Source organism: Phacochoerus africanus, chromosome 1, assembly GCF_016906955.1.
Source record: "Phacochoerus africanus isolate WHEZ1 chromosome 1, ROS_Pafr_v1, whole genome shotgun sequence".
NCBI lineage: Eukaryota > Metazoa > Chordata > Mammalia > Artiodactyla > Suidae > Phacochoerus > Phacochoerus africanus.
This window is the reverse complement of record NC_062544.1, coordinates 184,706,741-184,724,301: the sequence shown is the minus strand read 5'-3', so window position 1 is coordinate 184,724,301 and position 17,561 is coordinate 184,706,741. Positions and strand designations below refer to the sequence as shown.

The 17,561-nt window shown below is 31.4% G+C and overlaps 1 protein-coding gene across 1 annotated transcript in view; it reads left to right on the top strand.

Annotated features, from left to right (window-relative positions):
* SI (sucrase-isomaltase) overlaps positions 1-17,561 on the top strand; it is a 79,764-nt gene that overhangs the window by 43,222 nt on the left and 18,981 nt on the right. Inside the window, exons 25-36 of the mRNA XM_047755123.1 lie at positions 1,886-2,092; positions 3,572-3,726; positions 5,682-5,850; positions 7,333-7,429; positions 7,527-7,639; positions 7,727-7,852; positions 8,851-8,979; positions 9,714-9,824; positions 11,461-11,523; positions 13,804-13,920; positions 14,986-15,073; positions 15,925-16,063. Coding sequence (XP_047611079.1) covers positions 1,886-2,092; positions 3,572-3,726; positions 5,682-5,850; positions 7,333-7,429; positions 7,527-7,639; positions 7,727-7,852; positions 8,851-8,979; positions 9,714-9,824; positions 11,461-11,523; positions 13,804-13,920; positions 14,986-15,073; positions 15,925-16,063 — 1,514 coding nt within the window. The remainder of the gene's footprint in view (positions 1-1,885; positions 2,093-3,571; positions 3,727-5,681; positions 5,851-7,332; positions 7,430-7,526; positions 7,640-7,726; positions 7,853-8,850; positions 8,980-9,713; positions 9,825-11,460; positions 11,524-13,803; positions 13,921-14,985; positions 15,074-15,924; positions 16,064-17,561) is intronic.

The following is a 17,561-nucleotide window of genomic DNA, read 5'->3' as shown; positions in this document are numbered from 1 at the left end:
TTTTGCTCTAAGGAAAGCATAAAAAATAGAGCAATAGTTGGAGAAATTAGTGATAATGACAGTTGCTTTCTCTTAAGGTGGGAGAAATAAAATTGGTTTATGCCACTGAGAATAATCTATAATGACTGGAACAATAGTGATGCAGGATAGAGAGTTGATAATTGCAGAAGTGTCTTTGTTGGCAAGGAGGCATGAGATTGGGTGCACAAATTAAATGGTTCACCTTAGAAGCACAGGCAGTACATATTTTATAAAAGGAGGTAAAGATATGGGCGGGTAGGTGTGGTTTTTATTCTGATTTTTCTTTTGATTGCCTTCCTTTTCATACCAAGATAACAAGGAAAATCATTAGATGATGAGAATAAGGAGAATTTGTGTGTGTGTTTGAAGAATAAAGAAAAATGTTTTCCAAGGCAGTATGATAGTGATTGAACTAGATAAATATAGTATGAGTGCATCTTTTGGACCCACTCTAACTTTCATGATACATAGAGGGAGAGCAGTCTGCATGATTGTGTGAATTTGTCAAGCCACATTCAACTACCAAGTAAGTGCAGGCATGAAGAATGTATAGGATAGGGTTTTTTCTAGTGTTTTGTAGCTGAGTACAACAAAGCAAGCCAGGGACATAGGGATTGATAATATATGAAAAAGGCTGATTTAGATGCAAGTTATAGAGTTTCCATAAATTAAAGAGCAAGACTGGTTTCATCCTAACTACAAAAAATGGTAAAGCTAATAACCTACCAAGAAAAATAAATGAGAATATGTGAGATGATAAAGGCAAAGTGATACTGGGCAGAAAGATAGCTATGAGGGAGACATACAGACTCTGCAGTTTTCTAAAGCCAATCATGTTCCTGGTTCCACTGACACTCAATCTCATGCAGTCAGAATGAGTACTGAAGTATTCCTATCAGTTAAGGATTGCTTGAAGCTGAATATCAGAGATCTTTAATCTGATGTGTTTAAGCAAGACAGGGTTTATTTTTCTCTTACAGAAAAGAATCTCAGGCCTAATATTCTTATATATAAATGTCATCAATGTCCCCTATTTACATTTGTTTTATTATGCCATTATATATGCAGTCCAGGCCTGGGGTGGAAGAGTTTAGGATATCCTAATTTAATCAGCATATACCCTTTTCTTTTAAGGAGGTTTGGGGGGATGTCATATACAACTTCCTCCAAAGAGACTGGGAAATGTAGATGGGCACCTTGCTTCTCCCAACTATGTATTAATTTAACAAATAAGAAAGATGGAAGAAGGTATTGTGGTAAGGCAAATAACAATCAATGCCATACTGTTTCCTTCTTTTTCTGAAGTCCTAGCTTCCGCTCCTATACAAACCAGTTAGCTCTGATCTTCAGCTGAAGTTCCTATTTCAAATACTTGTCAGGATGTAACTAACCAGTAGAAAGTCCAGTTATGAAATAAGGAATAATATAGTTTGATTATAAGTAAAAGAAAAGAACTTTAAATTTATACCCTTCTGAGGGTTGTTGTAGATCCATTTTACACACACAAAAGCAGTAATCAATATGAAGTGGAACAAGCTTGGGATCAAAATTTATCAGTAATACACTTAACTATTTTCAGGGATAATACAGTCATTCTATATTCTGAACTGAAGAACAGGACATTTGATTATTCTGCTGTACTGGTCTATGATTTAAAATATATAAATATTCTAAACCTTTTAGTATATATAGTGTGTCATGTTGCATAATAGATATTTTGTATATGACTGCATTTTTAATTTTATATTAAGCAATACATTTGTAAATCATACAATATGGGATTGAACATGTCTATCTTATTTTTTTTGAGTTGAATATTATAGTGCTTACAATTTCTGACAATGAACATGTATTGTGTTTTTAGTCTCATTTGGGATCCAAAGCACCTGAGTGTTTCTTTCCTAAAGAAGACAACTCTTATTTAGTCCAGTCAACTCAGTACTCATCACTGGGTGTAACAGCTGACCTCCAGCTGAATACTGCAAATACCCGAATAAAGCTACCTTCTGATCCCATCCCAACTCTTCGTGTGGAGGTGAAATATCACAAAGATTATATGCTGCAGTTTAAGGTATGTTTAATATAAAGCATCACAGGAGAGCCTATTGTGACACGGCAGAAACAAACCCTACTAGTATCCATGAGGATGCGGGTTCGATCCCTGGCCTCACTCAGTGGGTCAGAGATCCTGCATTGCCGTGAGCTGTGGTGTAAGTCCCAGACACGGCTCGGATCTGGCATTGCTGTGGCTGTGGCATAGGCCAGCAGCTGCAGCTCTGATTTGACCCCAGCCTGGAAACTTCCATTTGCCACAGGTACAGCCCTAAAAAGCAAAAAAACAAAGAAGCATAGGAGACATTCTATATATATATAATGTTTTTTCAATAAATATATATTAAATAAATCAAATGTAAGTCCATAAAAAAAAATTGGCTGCATATTTTTCTTGTATCTGCCTTGCAAAGACCTTTCAAACAAGTACAAGGTCATAAATCCTGTAAAAATCTATATATTGTGTTACATAAAAATGTAAAATGCTTTAATATCAGTATATACTATAAACAATTAGAAGGCAAACAAAAAATCCATGAATATGACACATACATGACAAATGGAAAGCAATTTTAACTCATACAGTCAAGAAAAACATTAAGACCTCATAAACAGATATTTAACAGAATAAAATTTGGAATTAAATATTAAAATATATACACTCATTAAAACTAAAAGGAACTGGAGTTCTCTAGTGGCACAGTTGGTTAAGGATCCAGTGTTATCACTGCAGAGACTTGAGTTGCTGTTGTGGTATGGGTTGAATCCCTGGCCCAGAAACTTCCACATGCCATGGGCATGGCCAAAAAAATAAGATAAAATGGAATAAAAGGCAAAGACAAAGAATGGGAAAGCTAAATGTTGGATAATCATTTAGAAGAAGGTTTATTCTCATCAGCAAATAAATAAATGACAATTTAAGACATAAAAGCTTTTTAGTTTAACATAAATTACATATTTTGGTGAGCATGTTAATTATTACACTAAATCTGGGAAACAATTTACCAGTAGATACCAAGGGTTCTACAAATGTTAGTATACTCTGACCTAATACTATCACTTGTAAGCCATGTACTAAGGAAATAAAGACATAAATAAATATAAAGTTAGCATTAACATTCATAGTAAGATTATACATGTTTCAAAATATTGAAACAACTGTGTCTAACCATGAGGTGGTAAATAATTTAGTGTATCCATATGAGACTATTTAGCTCTAAAATTTCTGTTTTTGAAGATTTATCATTGTATGGGAAAATGAATTACAAAACATTAGAACAGGTAAAATGCAGTACATAGTTTGATTCCATTACATGTCTGTGTATGTCTATAGAATTCTATGTAGATATACGGGTCATGAATACAGAATTATGAATTATGTAAATAAGAATTCTAAATATTTTTGGTTGAACCATTATTTAAATTACTTAATGATATATACCTAATATATCAGCAATAAGAGCTAAACATATCTGTTTTCATTATTTCTCTGTAATAGATTTATGATCCCCAAAATAAGAGATATGAAGTTCCAGTACCATTAAACATTCCAACTACACCAACAAGTACTTATGAAAATAGGCTTTATGATGTTGAAATCAAGGAAAATCCTTTTGGCATCCAGATTCGAAGAAGAAGCACAGGAAAAGTTATGTAAGTGATTGAATTATTTGACATGAAGGATATTTTAATTTTTGCTAAGGAGGTGAAGTTAGATGATTATTTTCACAGCCCTCACTGTGTTAGCATATCATCACACCAAACGTGGTTTTAGGTGTATTAAATAATTTAGCTTATTTTAACTAAAAACTAAAGCTAGCACACCATTAATGATTGCTCTAAAATTTTATTTACACTTTGGGTGTTACTGATTTTATTATTAAATATCAGACTCATTCTTCTAATCAAGTTGAGAACCAAAACCAAGATTCCTGTTGTAAAGCATGATTAATGTTGTCAAAATAAGTAATTGGAAATGCATTATGTAAATATTTTATTAGAACTATTGAATATGGAGTTTTGGTCCTGGAACCTGGTAAGAGTTAATACTATCTCTGCCAGGACTTGATGAAGGGAAATTAAGGTATATATACATATAGATATATTTTCATGTTCAATGAATAAAATATTACCTTTGGAGCTCCCATTGTGGCTCAGCAGGTTAAGAACCAGAAGTGGTGTCCTTGAGGATGTGGGTTCCATCCCTGGCTTTGCTCACTGGGATCTGGCATTGTCGCAAGCTGCAGTGAAGGTCACAGATGCAGCTTGGATCTGGCATTGCTGTGGCTGTGGTGTAGGTGGGGAGCTGAAGCTCTGATTCAAACCCTAGCCTGGGAATTTCCAAATGCTGTGTGTGTGGCTGTAAAAAGAAAAACATAAAATCAAATGTTATCCTTATTTTAGGAAAAAGCTCTGGAAACTACAGTGTATTACAAGATACTACTATGTAATTTAAGCTTGCCATGCTATCCTTTACAACATGTTGGCAGGATGTGTTCAGGTTTTGTCAGAATGGATACAAATAATGAAGAAAATTGTTTATATTGTTTCAAAATTTTGTTTTTATAATAGGTTTGCTTTAAAGGATAAGAAGCTAAGTCATTTTGTAGAAAATTCTGCACTCTACAAATAGTGCAGAGGCATTATTTATTGTTATTTGGGAATCATTATTCTTTAGTAAATACTTTACTAAAATCATTAATATAAAAATGTGAATATGTCCCAAGTTCTTTGTGATACTTATGTTTTCTTTCCCTGCCAACTTTTGTTTCCTTTTCTTTTATCTTCTTGCAAATGACATTCTCTGTAATACATTTCTTCTGGATTTCTTCATAAACACATATTTTTATAGATATAAAATAAAATAAGAAAAAAATGATAGGGAGTGGTAGTAGAGTTTGGAAATAAAATATCCATTATGACTTATAGTTTATTTTGGTATTGATTTTATTCAATATGTAGTAAAAATTTTCTGTAATCATCTCAAGGGAACAGGAAAATTAAGGGCTTTCAATTCCTAGGACGTGTATTACTTCTAGGTCATATATTATTTAAACTTCATATTAGTTTTATTTTAAAAACAATGTATATCTAAGACAAGCATATAGCCATAATATGATTAAGAATATATGAATATATAAAGCATATTTTAGATATTCCTTAAGTTAGTCAAAAATATATTGGAATAAATATCTATTTTCATTTGTATCAGATACAAATGTACGATAATGTGTATAGAGAAAAATACTATTGATATTCATATCACCTTTGAAAGAATTAGCATTATTATTTGTTTCTTTGTTTTGCTTCTTAGGGCCCCCAGGGCATATAGAGGTTCCCAGGCTAGGGGTGGAATCGGAGCTACAGCTGCCGGCCTATGCCACAGCCTCAGCAACGCAGGATCCGAGCTGGGTATGCATCCCACACCACAGCTCACCACATTGCCTGAGACCCTTAACCCACTGAGTGAGGCCAGGGATCGAACCCACAACCTCATGGTTACTAGTCAGATTCAGTTCCTCTGCACCACAACAGGAACTCCGGCATTTTTATTTGTGATACTTCTTGTATGTGTACATGGGAATAGGATTGTTTTCTTTGGTTTACAGCTGGGATTCTCGCCTACCTGGATTTGCTTTTAACAACCAGTTCATTCAAATATCTACACGTCTGCCATCAGAATATATATATGGTTTTGGAGAAGTAGAACACACGGCATTTAAGCGAGATCTGAACTGGCATACTTGGGGAATGTTCACCAGAGACCAACCCCCCGGTGTAGGTACCAATATTTGACTACCCCGCATGGCAAGCATGACCATGATTTGGACCCCAGCCACTTTTTTGTAATACTTCAATACTGAAGCAATGAAAGGAGCTTGAGATCCTGAGAGCTGCTAGAGTGATTTTCTGAAAAACAAAGTCACATAAATGATATGTGAAAGTAGATGACTGAATGGATACCATCAATGACAACAGTGAGAGAAGTAAAGTTGTTACCCAATTCCTTACCCTCTTAACTACATAGAAAAAATATTCAGAATCAGTATACCCTGCCAAATCCACGTTTACTTTCACATTTTAGAAAATAATTGGTTAGGGCTCTCCTTGAAATTTTTTTGATTCCTTAGATAAAGATTTGATGCTAACTTTTTCCTTTGTTACTATAAGCTTCAGTTGTGCAATTTTATGAAGTTATACTGCTAGTTACAACTTTATAAAATTTTTTATATGCTCATGTTACTTTCCCCAAAGTTTTGTCTTATTAATGTCATACATTTCATGAATATTTAATGCATTGTACAATTAATATTAACTATAATTTTAGTAAATATATCATGGAAAATTTTATAAAAATACTAGCTTGTTTCCATTTTTCACATATGATGTGTTCTTATTTGATATATTCAGTGTGAGATTATAAATGTGTATAACACTTTTTTTGGCTGGGTGCTCATACAATTTTATTTGTATCACAATAGTTCAAAATTAGCTTATGAAGGCTGTTTTTCACTTATTCCAACTTGAATAATATGTTTTATCAAAATTTACTTCTTTAAAACCCTTCAACATTAGTATTGGCATTATTAGGTTAATATAACCTTGATTCTCAATATATAAATTTTCTTTCACATGCTAATCATTTACTGGTATTCAGTGTGGGTCAAGGATGTCATTATGATTAAGGATCATCGATTTGTAATTTTTGTAACCTTTGACAAGACGCTTCATGACCCTCAGTATGGATTTTCTATTCTGAAAAAATGAAAAGATCTAGTTAAAATGAAATTAATTCTTTATGTATAAATAATATATTAGCATTTTAAAAATTATTATAAATATTATATAAACAGCTATTACATTAAGTACTTAAGAGGTTTGAGTACTTTGATCACTTTAATCATTTGTAGAACATTTTATAATTTAAAAAGAAGTACCAATTTATAAGTGAACTAAGATAGGTAAATTGTGGGCAGAAACTCAGCTATTCTAAAACCAATGGTTTTTTACATCAGTTAATGTGGCAGTATTTGTGAGTGTTACACATTTGTATATTCATTCATATGTGCTAATGTGGTAATAGTTCAAATGATAAATAAATTATTTTCTAAAAGAGATTGTTTAAGCACAGTTTGTATGTGCTATGAAGAAACTTTTAAATTCTTAAGCTTAATCTTTTAGTGAATTTAAATATTAAATTGACAAAATTGACATGCTATTATTATTTAAAAATATATTATGTTCATGTTTTAATTTTAGTATAAACTTAATTCTTATGGATTTCATCCCTATTACATGGCTCTGGAGGATGAGAGCCATGCTCATGGAGTTCTCCTACTTAACAGCAATGCAATGGGTAAAAACATTTTTTAAAAAATTGTCATATTTTATGTGATCTTTAAGAAAATAATAACATACATAGATTAAAATGTAATCATATTTTGGATTTTCAGATGTTACATTTCAGCCAACTCCTGCTCTAACATATCGCATAATTGGAGGAATCTTGGACTTTTATATGTTTTTGGGCCCATCTCCAGAAGTTGCAACAAAGCAATACCATGAAGTATGATTGTAACTTTTTTAAAAAATTAAAGTTTTGTTTATAATATAAAGTAATTCTCTTAGTTCACAAGTAATTTTTTTTTCAAAGGTAATTGGCCGACCAGTCATGCCACCTTATTGGGCTTTGGGATTCCAGTTGTGTCGTTATGGGTACAGAAATACTTCACAAGTTGAAGAAGTGTATAATGACATGGTGACTGCTCAGATCCCCTATGTATGTATATCTACTTTTAAGACAGTGTTAAATATGTCATCTATAACAGCATAATTAAATAAACATCAATATACTTTAAAATTATTTTAGCATTTGGCAATAATCAATGCTTAGTTTGATAGTAACACCAAATGAATTGGACATGAGATTTTATTATTTGTCTTTATCAGATGGATAAAAGGAAAGGGATAAACTCCCCTCCATCTCTGTCACCAGTTCCATGACTGTGAATTGGACTAAACAAGTCATTAGCTTTTCTCTCAGAAACTTTGGGTCTTAAACATAGTCAAACACATGTTTTGTATTCTCTTTAGATGAGAGTAATAGTCAATAGAAACCTATTTCATCAATTGATATGAGAAAATTACAGGAAAAAAAATTGAGGTGAAACAATGATTTATGCCATGCAATAGACAATAGTTGTAATTTTAGAATACAGAATTAGAGGGCTTGCAGAATATCCTCTACTCTAACTGTTCAGGACACTGTTTTTAGTATCCAGAAATAATAAAAGAATTATTTTATAATAATTGATGGATTTACTAATAATTCTTTTTTCCTTTTTGGAAACGTTGAAATTATTTGAAATTATCCCATATTTGCTTTGTGTTTCCAGAAAAAGAGTAATACCTATTTCTGTACACTGTACAAAATTCCAAATTGCCATTTAATATAATTTCATAGTCTCATAAATCCTTTACTCCTATGTCTTACTTGTTCCTTGGGAATTACATAACAAAAGATACTGATTTGAAAGAATTTTTACTCCTAAATCAAAATTACTAAATGAACTGTTAACAAAACAGAGCATTTATACGAACTTCATCTTAGAATATTTTGCATCTTTCCATGGTACTTTTGGTTCTTGAATATTGCAATACTTGATTAATTCTCTCAGGCATTGAAACTTCCATATAGCTATTAATTTCATAAGTATAATACAATGTAATAAATTCACTATTTTGATTTTTACCCTACTAAAATTCCATCTATTTCAGGATGTTCAATACACAGACATTGATTACATGGAAAGGCAGCTAGACTTTACGATTGGTGAAGAATTCCGTGAACTTCCTAAGTTTGTTGACAAAATAAGAAATGAGGGAATGAGATACATTATTATCCTGGTCAGTATTTATATTTTATATTCTATCTGAGTCTTACTATCTTGTTTTTGTTAAGATTTCTCTTCTGAATGAGGCAGGAAAAAATGTTTCAAAATATGAGGTATATAACTTTGGATTCTACTTCCAAATCTAAAATTTTCTTCCGTTAGAATATCATATTATTTACATGGGTGGCCACAGGGTTCTTAGGTGTATCCTTAGAGATCTAAGAGTTAATAAAGCTGGGAGTCAAAGGCAAGCTGTTTTTTAGTCATCACCTGAGCTACAAACCAGCCTCAATTTGTAGAAGCTATTACAAAGTGATGATGGATTTTCTATTCTTTTACAATTCTCAAATCATTCTCTGGGAATACGTCTTCTGCTTGTCATGTTTAAAAATTTGTCTTCAAGTTAGTGATTTGGTGGGAAGAATATTTCATCAATATCTTACAGAAAACAAGCTAGGCAGCCAGAAGTCCCACTGGAGAAATAAAAACAAAACAAAAAACACTAGTAATCTTGCTTAAAATCATGGCTAATACATTTTCAAAAGTTTTTAAATTTTCCTTCTAGGGAGTTTAAAAGACAGTTTAGCTAGAACAAAAGTTTATACCATCAGTCCATCTGTCAGTCCATGTGAGAATACGATATAATGATAATTTAATAATGGAAAATTGTAATCTTTCATCACAGTTACCCAGGCATCTGTACTTTTATACCGTAGTTACCTGGTTTGAATTTCATTTTAATTTTAGGATCCGGCAATTTCAGGAAATGAAACGAAGCCTTACCCTGCCTTTGATAGAGGACAGGAGAAAGATGTTTTTGTCAAATGGCCTAACACCGGTGATATTTGTTGGGCAAAGGTACTGAATTAATATCTTGAAATTTTAAAATAAGTATAAAAACGTTATTTCATTGAAAGTTTCTGTTTAAACAACTGCTAAGAACATATTCAGAGGGACAAATGAATAATTTAATAGTAAAAAAATGAAATAATAGATACTCTTTGAGTTCAATCCAAATTATTAGAAACAGAGAAAGAATTTTTATGTCCTATGTGCAAATATTATTTGTTTCATCTTTAAATTGTCTTTACTGTATTTCTGGGCACCTCTTATGTTTTATTATAAAACTGCTATTAATAAGATGGTTATTTGTTCTTCTATACTACGGCTGTCATTTAAATCTTTATACTTCTCTTAAAAATATCTCTTTGATAAAAGAAACAGTGTTTGTAAGAGCTATAATTATATTCCTTACTTGAGCAAGGAATATAATTCATTGTATTTCATTTATGCAATAATATTCAAACCTGGGTATATTAATACATTACAGAAAACATCCTGATTTGGCTTTTATATAAAGGGCAAAAAAAAAAAAATATCTACTAGTCTTAACTAGATTTTTTGAAAATCCCATGATGGGAGACATAATTAAATGAAATGTGGGAGCCTTTTTGGATTTTGGACCAAAAATAGAACATTAGTGATAAAAGTGGTGAAATTCAAATATGGTCTGTAGATTAGTTAGTAATATTCTATTAATGTTAATTTATTTGTTTTGATAATTATACAATTGTTAGAAATAACGTTACTATTAGGGGAAGTACAGTGAGGTGTATAGACAATCACTAGGTATTATGTTTGTGACTTTTCTGTCTGAAAATATTTCAAAATAAAGAGAGGTAAAAGTTAAAAATGTAATAAATAGTGAAAAACTATGTTTTAAGAAACATGCAAGTATAGAGTATTGACTTTAAAGAGGAATTTTTTCTTTCCAACTTTCTTCCCATTCTACATTTCTATAGATGTTATCCGATTTCTACCTTTAAAACAATATTCTCTATCAGCCAACATATTCCTTATATGTAATTACTCTTATGGGGATTGTTTACATTTTTATATGGGACTTTCTAATTTTTACAACATAGATTTAAATCTCAGAGCTTTTGGCTTGATTAAATTTGTGTATGTGGTTAGAGTAGAAGAAAATGTGAATCGTCAGGGAGGCAGTGGCTGGAGTAGGGAGGGTTGTGGGGAAGAGGAGTACTAATTGCAAAAGCCAAGAAGATATATATGCCTCAGCATGACATCATCCAACTCGAATCTGTAATTCTTTTCATATAAAAGTATATTTTTTGTTATTGTAATTGTAGAAATAATTTTAATGCACCACATTAAATTAAATTTAGTTTTATGCTTTTCATATTAATTCTTGACCAGATCTTTTGGTTACATGCATTGTTTTCAAAACAACTACTTACACACAAAGGTTGGTATTCTTTTTCTTATTTGCCATACTAAAGAGGAGATTAATATGGAAAATGGGAATAGTTTGCACATGGCACATATACCAAGACAAAAAGTAGTTGAAGGAATTACTGATCTAGGGATCTTAAGTCTATATTATGCTTCTAAAACTCTATTATACTTTATTTACAACAGTCATATCACACTGAATTTATTTTGAACAGATTTCTTATTTCTTCTCTCTTTGTAGGTTTGGCCAGATTTGCCCAATGTAACAATAGATGAAAGTCTAACTGAAGATGAAGCTGTTAATGTAAGTTTCATATCTATAAACTATATGACAAAAAAAAAAAGTCAGCACTTAGATTTAATGAGCTCTCTGACCAATAATTCAATTTGAATACTTTCCTTAAAAAAGTGATGGCTTGGAGTTCCCGTTGTGGCTCAGCAGGTTATGAATCAGACTAGAATCCATGAGAATATGGGTTTGATCCCTGGCCTCACTCAGTGGTTTAGGATCTGGCATTGCCATGAGCTGTGGTGTAGATCAAGATGCAGCTCAGATCCTGCGTTGCTGTGGCTGTGGCGTAGCCTGGCAGCTGCAACTCCAATTTGACCCCTAGCCCTATAATTTCCATATGCCTCAAGTGCAGCCCTAAGTGGAAAAAAAAAGAAATTTTTCTCATATAAGTTTTGCAGTTTCAGGTGTTACAGTTAAATCTTCAGTCCATTATTAGGTGATTTTTGTTTGTGGTATAAGATAAGGATCTGATTTCATTCTTCTGCATGTGAATATACAGTTTTCCTAGCACCACTTTCCGTATTGTATATTCTTGGCACTCTTGTCAAAGACCAACTGGTTATATATGTATTGATTTCTGGGCTCTTTAATCTATGCCATTGGCCAAAACCATGTTTTTCTTTTTCTTTTTTCTTTTTTTTTTTTTTTAAGGGCTGCACCCACGAGCGTATGGAGGTTCCTATGCCAGGGGTCCAATTGGAGCTGTAAGCTGCCGGCCTACACCAGAGCCACAGCAATGCAGGATCTGAGCCACATCTGTAATCTGCACCACAGCTCACGGCAACACTGGATCATTAACCCACTGAACGAAGCCAGGTATCGAACCTGTGTCCTCATGGATGCTGGTCGCGTTCACTAACAACTGAACCACAATGGGAACTCCAAGACCATGCTTTTAATTACTATAGCTTTGAACTATATTTTGAAATCAGGAATGTGATGCATTCAGCTTCATTCTAATTCCTTAAGCTTATTTGGGGTATTCAAAGACTTTCATGGTTCCAAATGAACTAGAGGATTGCTTTTTCTATTTTTGTAAGATGCCATTGCAATTTTGATAGGGGTTTCATTGAATCCATACATTGCTTTTATTACTATGGACATTTTAATATTCATTATTTCAATTCATGAACATGAGTTACCTTCCTGTCTTTGTCAATATCTACCTTTCAATAATGTTGTGTAGTTTTCAGTGTACACATCTTTCACCTCCTTAGTCAAGTTTATTCCTAAGCATTTCATTATTTTTTATTGCTATTGTGAGATTGTTTTCCTAATTTTCTTTTCAAATAGTTTATTGTTATTGTATGAAGATATAACTGATTTTTGCATGTTGCTTTTTTATCCTGAAACTTTACTGAATTTATTAGTTCTAGTAGATGTGTTCATTCTTTAGAGATTTCTACATGTAAAATAACATCACCTACAAACAGTGACACCTTCACTTCTTCCTTTCTGATTAGGATGCTTATTTATGCCTAGTCATTCTGGCTAGGACTGTCAGGACTATTTAAGGGAAGAAGCAAGAGTGAGCATTCTTGCCTTGTTCATGATCTGAACTGAAAAACTGAAAGTTTTTTTCTGAATGAGTACAATATTATCTGTGGGCACTTAATATGTTGTCCATATAATGTTGCGGTAATTTCTTACTATTCCTAGCTTGTTGAGAGTTTTTATCATGAAAGAGTGTTGAATTTTTTGAAATAAATTTTCTGCATTTTTTATTGATTTGATCATGTGATTTTTATCTTTCATTCTGTTGATGTGCTATATCGCAGTGACTGATTTTTGTATGTTAAGTAATACTTGACTGAGAAAGAAAAATCCCACTCGTTCATGGTGTATGATTCTTTTATTGTGCTGTTGAATGTGATTTTCTAATATTTTGTTAAGGATCCTGCAATCTCTACTCATCAGATATTGTTAGGTATGAAACTAGGAATTTGTCCATTTCTTCTAGGTTATCTAGTTTGTTGTATAATTGTTTATCATGTCTTATGATCCTATTTATTCTGTGGTATCAATTGTAATTTCTCATCTTCATATCTGATTTATTTATTTAACTTTTTTTTCTTGGTCTAGCTAAGAGTTTGTAAATTTTGTATATGCTGTATATAAGAAACTCATTTTAAATTTAAGGACACACATAGGCTCACCCATTAAAGTTGAGATCAGGTTGCCTTTACCATCTCTTATGTACAGCTTGTGAATCTGACAGACAAATGTCTGACTTAAACACACATGGTTTTTCTTATGAGTTTCTACATGTGAGTCTGAATTTTATTTTTACAGGCCTCCAGAGCTCATGTAGCTTTTCCAGATTTCTTTAGGAATTCCACAGCAGAATGGTGGGCAAGAGAAATTATAGATTTCTACAATAACCAGATGAAGTTTGATGGCTTGTGGATTGTAAGTAAAATTTAGGAAATTTATACATTAAGTGTTTATTGTTTATTGTGTACTTATGTAAAATTCTTACTAGATTCTAATAATGTTAGTTTTCATTATGAAAATAAGCTCATTTTTTTCATAGAACTTTAATATGCAAAGGGCTGCTAAAATATAGTCTTAACAATTCAAGTATATGATCCTATTTCCTGAATATTAAAGTTGAATATTCAAATTGATCAGAAAACCAAAATAATACAGAAGATTAACATAATACTTCTCCAGATTTTCAGATATGACATTTCCACTCTGTTGATTTTTCAATGTGTATGCAATAATTTACTTACTTTTTTAATTAAAAAAAATTATAGAGGTGCTATCATGTACAACTTTGAGAATTTAAAATTATGTAGTTTTTTAAAATTATGGTAAATACAGGTTTGTTTTATGTATACAGTTGTGTACTATAAGAGAGTCAAGTTAATATATCCCTAATAATTATATCTTGGTCCAGAAAAGATAACCTTTTTATGATGAAGGAATCACCTTTAAAAGGCAACTAATTTATATATTTATATGATGGTCCCTTTATAGAAGGCTACTAAGATTCTAAAATGTGTACTCAATAGAGATATTCTTTGAAGTTTTCTATACTTCCAAAGTTTTTGTAAACTATATCTTTTGATTTTTAAAAACCACAAACCATTGTGGTTTATGAAAAAAAAAATTGATACAAGCTTCTAGGGCAGAAGTGGAAAGAGGGACATGAGGGAATATATGCTATCATAATTTAGTTTTATGTCTAGAAACAGAAAACATTTCACTTTTACATGTGGATTTTATATACAGAGAAAAATAGGACATTTTATGTTTTTCAAAAGGAGACAGGAATTGTAAAAAAAGTTAAGAAATACTGAGCTAAACTATATTCTTTAGTATTGTTGAGATACTTTATATTTTTGCTTCTTAGAATAGTAAATGTGCTAATATTCAAATTTGTTACTTTAATTTATTGGTTCTCTGAATTAGTTCTCTTGAGAAGGTATGCACTAAATTTTTTTGTTTACTTTTCTTTCACTTTTTAAGGACATGAATGAGCCATCAAGTTTTGTAAACGGAACAACTACTAATCAATGCAGAAATACAGAGCTAAATTATCCACCTTATTTTCCAGGTACGATATTGCTGTTATGCCTTTGATGTTTTCATGTTATTATTATTTATTAACTAGGTTTATATACCTTCTGACATAGAGAACAGGATACAAGTTCCAGATTCTCACTACCTGTCTACACAATGGATCACACCTTGGCTCATTAGCAATATCATTTAACAATGAAGAAAAATCAAGAAACATGTTTTGATAAAAAATGAAAATCTTTTATAAATATTTTTTAGTTTTTCTTTACTAGGAAAAAAGTGTGAGAAAGCTCACAATATTTCTTTGGTTGTCCCCAACATGACCTAGGAGGGAAAAGGATAGTCCTTCTGAATTCATTCTCATACTCTTATGTAGGCAGTAAACTACATCAAACTAACATCTAAAGTCATGGCAAAGCTCTGAAAATTTCCAACTTAAACTGAGAAAAAAAATGGATCAAAAGATAGTGCTGTTATAGCATTTGCTGGCTCTTTACCTCAGGGCTTTATGTTAGCAAATTGATTTTTTAAAAATCTGTTTACTGAGTATTTCTCATCTAAGTGCACAAAACATAGTAGACTTTTAGGTGTACACTCACTTTTCAGGATTTTATGACCTCATTTTAATTAGTAACATTTTTGTTACTGAATATACTAAAATTTTGCACACATTTTCTAGTCACAATTATAACTGCAACCAGTTACAACTGCAGACTGTTTTTCATTCATAATTAACATAAACAAAGTGCACAAATGGTTAAAAAGTCAATAACATCTTCAAACAATGATTAGTGTTTTGCCAAAATAATTTAGAGCTATAATTTACATACTTCAATATAGGTTACTTTATAACATATTAATGTTTTTTCCATTGATTCTCCCCAGAACTCACAAAAAGAACTGAAGGATTACATTTCAGAACCATGTGTATGGAAACCGAGCAGATTCTTAGTGATGGATCATCTGTTTTGCATTATGACGTTCACAATCTATATGGATGGTCACAAGTGAAACCTACTTATGAGTAATCAATCTTAATAATCATCCTTTCTGTTATTTTTTAGATATTAGATTGAATGTTACTTAATTTGAGTCCTTCCCTATTATGTTACTTCGTCCCTCATGACACTTAAAATAATTGTGTCTCTCTCTGTGTATCATTGTTTTAAATTTTCAGCCTATTCCCAAAAGAACCCTAAACCATTACATATTCCTATAGACTGGATTATTTAGCAGCTTGGAAAATTATATTACTTTTGACCTCCTCTTGCAATTTTTTTAACAAAAAAATACGACCACTATAGATAAACAAATACATCTTACCATTTCAGGCATTAAAAAAAAAAAAAAAGAAATCCTTCAAGAATATTGCTTAATTGTGGAAACATTAAGGATTGGGGACAACTCTATCCTTGTAAATAATTTTTATATTAGTTAAATAAAATGGGGATTTTACTTACAAATTAACTAAGCTTAGTATATGTGTTTCCATTCAGATTTCTAGATTGATCATCAATTCTTTTATTCCCCATATAAAATACATCCATTTCTTGTTAAATATCTACAATCCTATGTGATGTGTATTAAGTATATTATTGTTCCTAAATTGAGTAGGTCTTTTATATTTGTTTTAAAAAACGAAGGCGTGAAAATGTTTTTCTTATATAATCTTTTAAAAGAGAGACATACAAGTAGGAAATTTTAAGTTAGCAAACACAATATTGTTTATGTTATCAACAGATGGTTCAATATATCATCATGTGCCTGTTTAAAACATTTTCAGTTTCCTATAATTTTGAGATACTTATTAATTCAAAAATTTCTTATGCTACTATTATATGCCAAGTACTCTATTAGATGTAAGGAGTACAAAGAAGATTAAGGCAGCTCTTAACTTTAAGAATCTCAAGTTCTGGTAGAAAAGCTTTATGCATAAATAAATTGATACAAACACTGTGTTCCATCTCTAACAAGGAAATGATTAGATACTGTAGATAATGTGTTAGCAGGTTACAAATTAGATATTTGATGTAGTTTCTCCTGATAGAGTTCTGTAGTCCTGTTCATATTCAATTTGAGTAATATAAAAATAAACATTTTGTTTGTATAATATAATGGTGAAAAAATTTTATTTTATATACTTTTAGAATAGTGATATCAGAGAGATGCAGACAATATAATATAACTCTTTATTCTTAGCACTAGAATATATTTTTTAAATAAATAATTAAACCAATAAACTTGCTCTCCAAAGAATGAGAAGGGGAAAAAAGAAAAAAAAATATGATCTAATTTTTAAACCAATTGAATTGATATCTGGCTTTGGACAGATTCTATGCTTAAAATAAAATTACTTTTATTTTTAAGACCTAGGAAAGCCTTACTATCTTTAAACTACCCTGTGAAACTATAGCAAAATTCTCTGTGAAATAATATGACTAGGGAGTACTATAGCAAAATTTTCTGCTGAATAATATGATGACAAAGTATGGACAAGTTATAAATGAGAAGGGTTGGAGCAA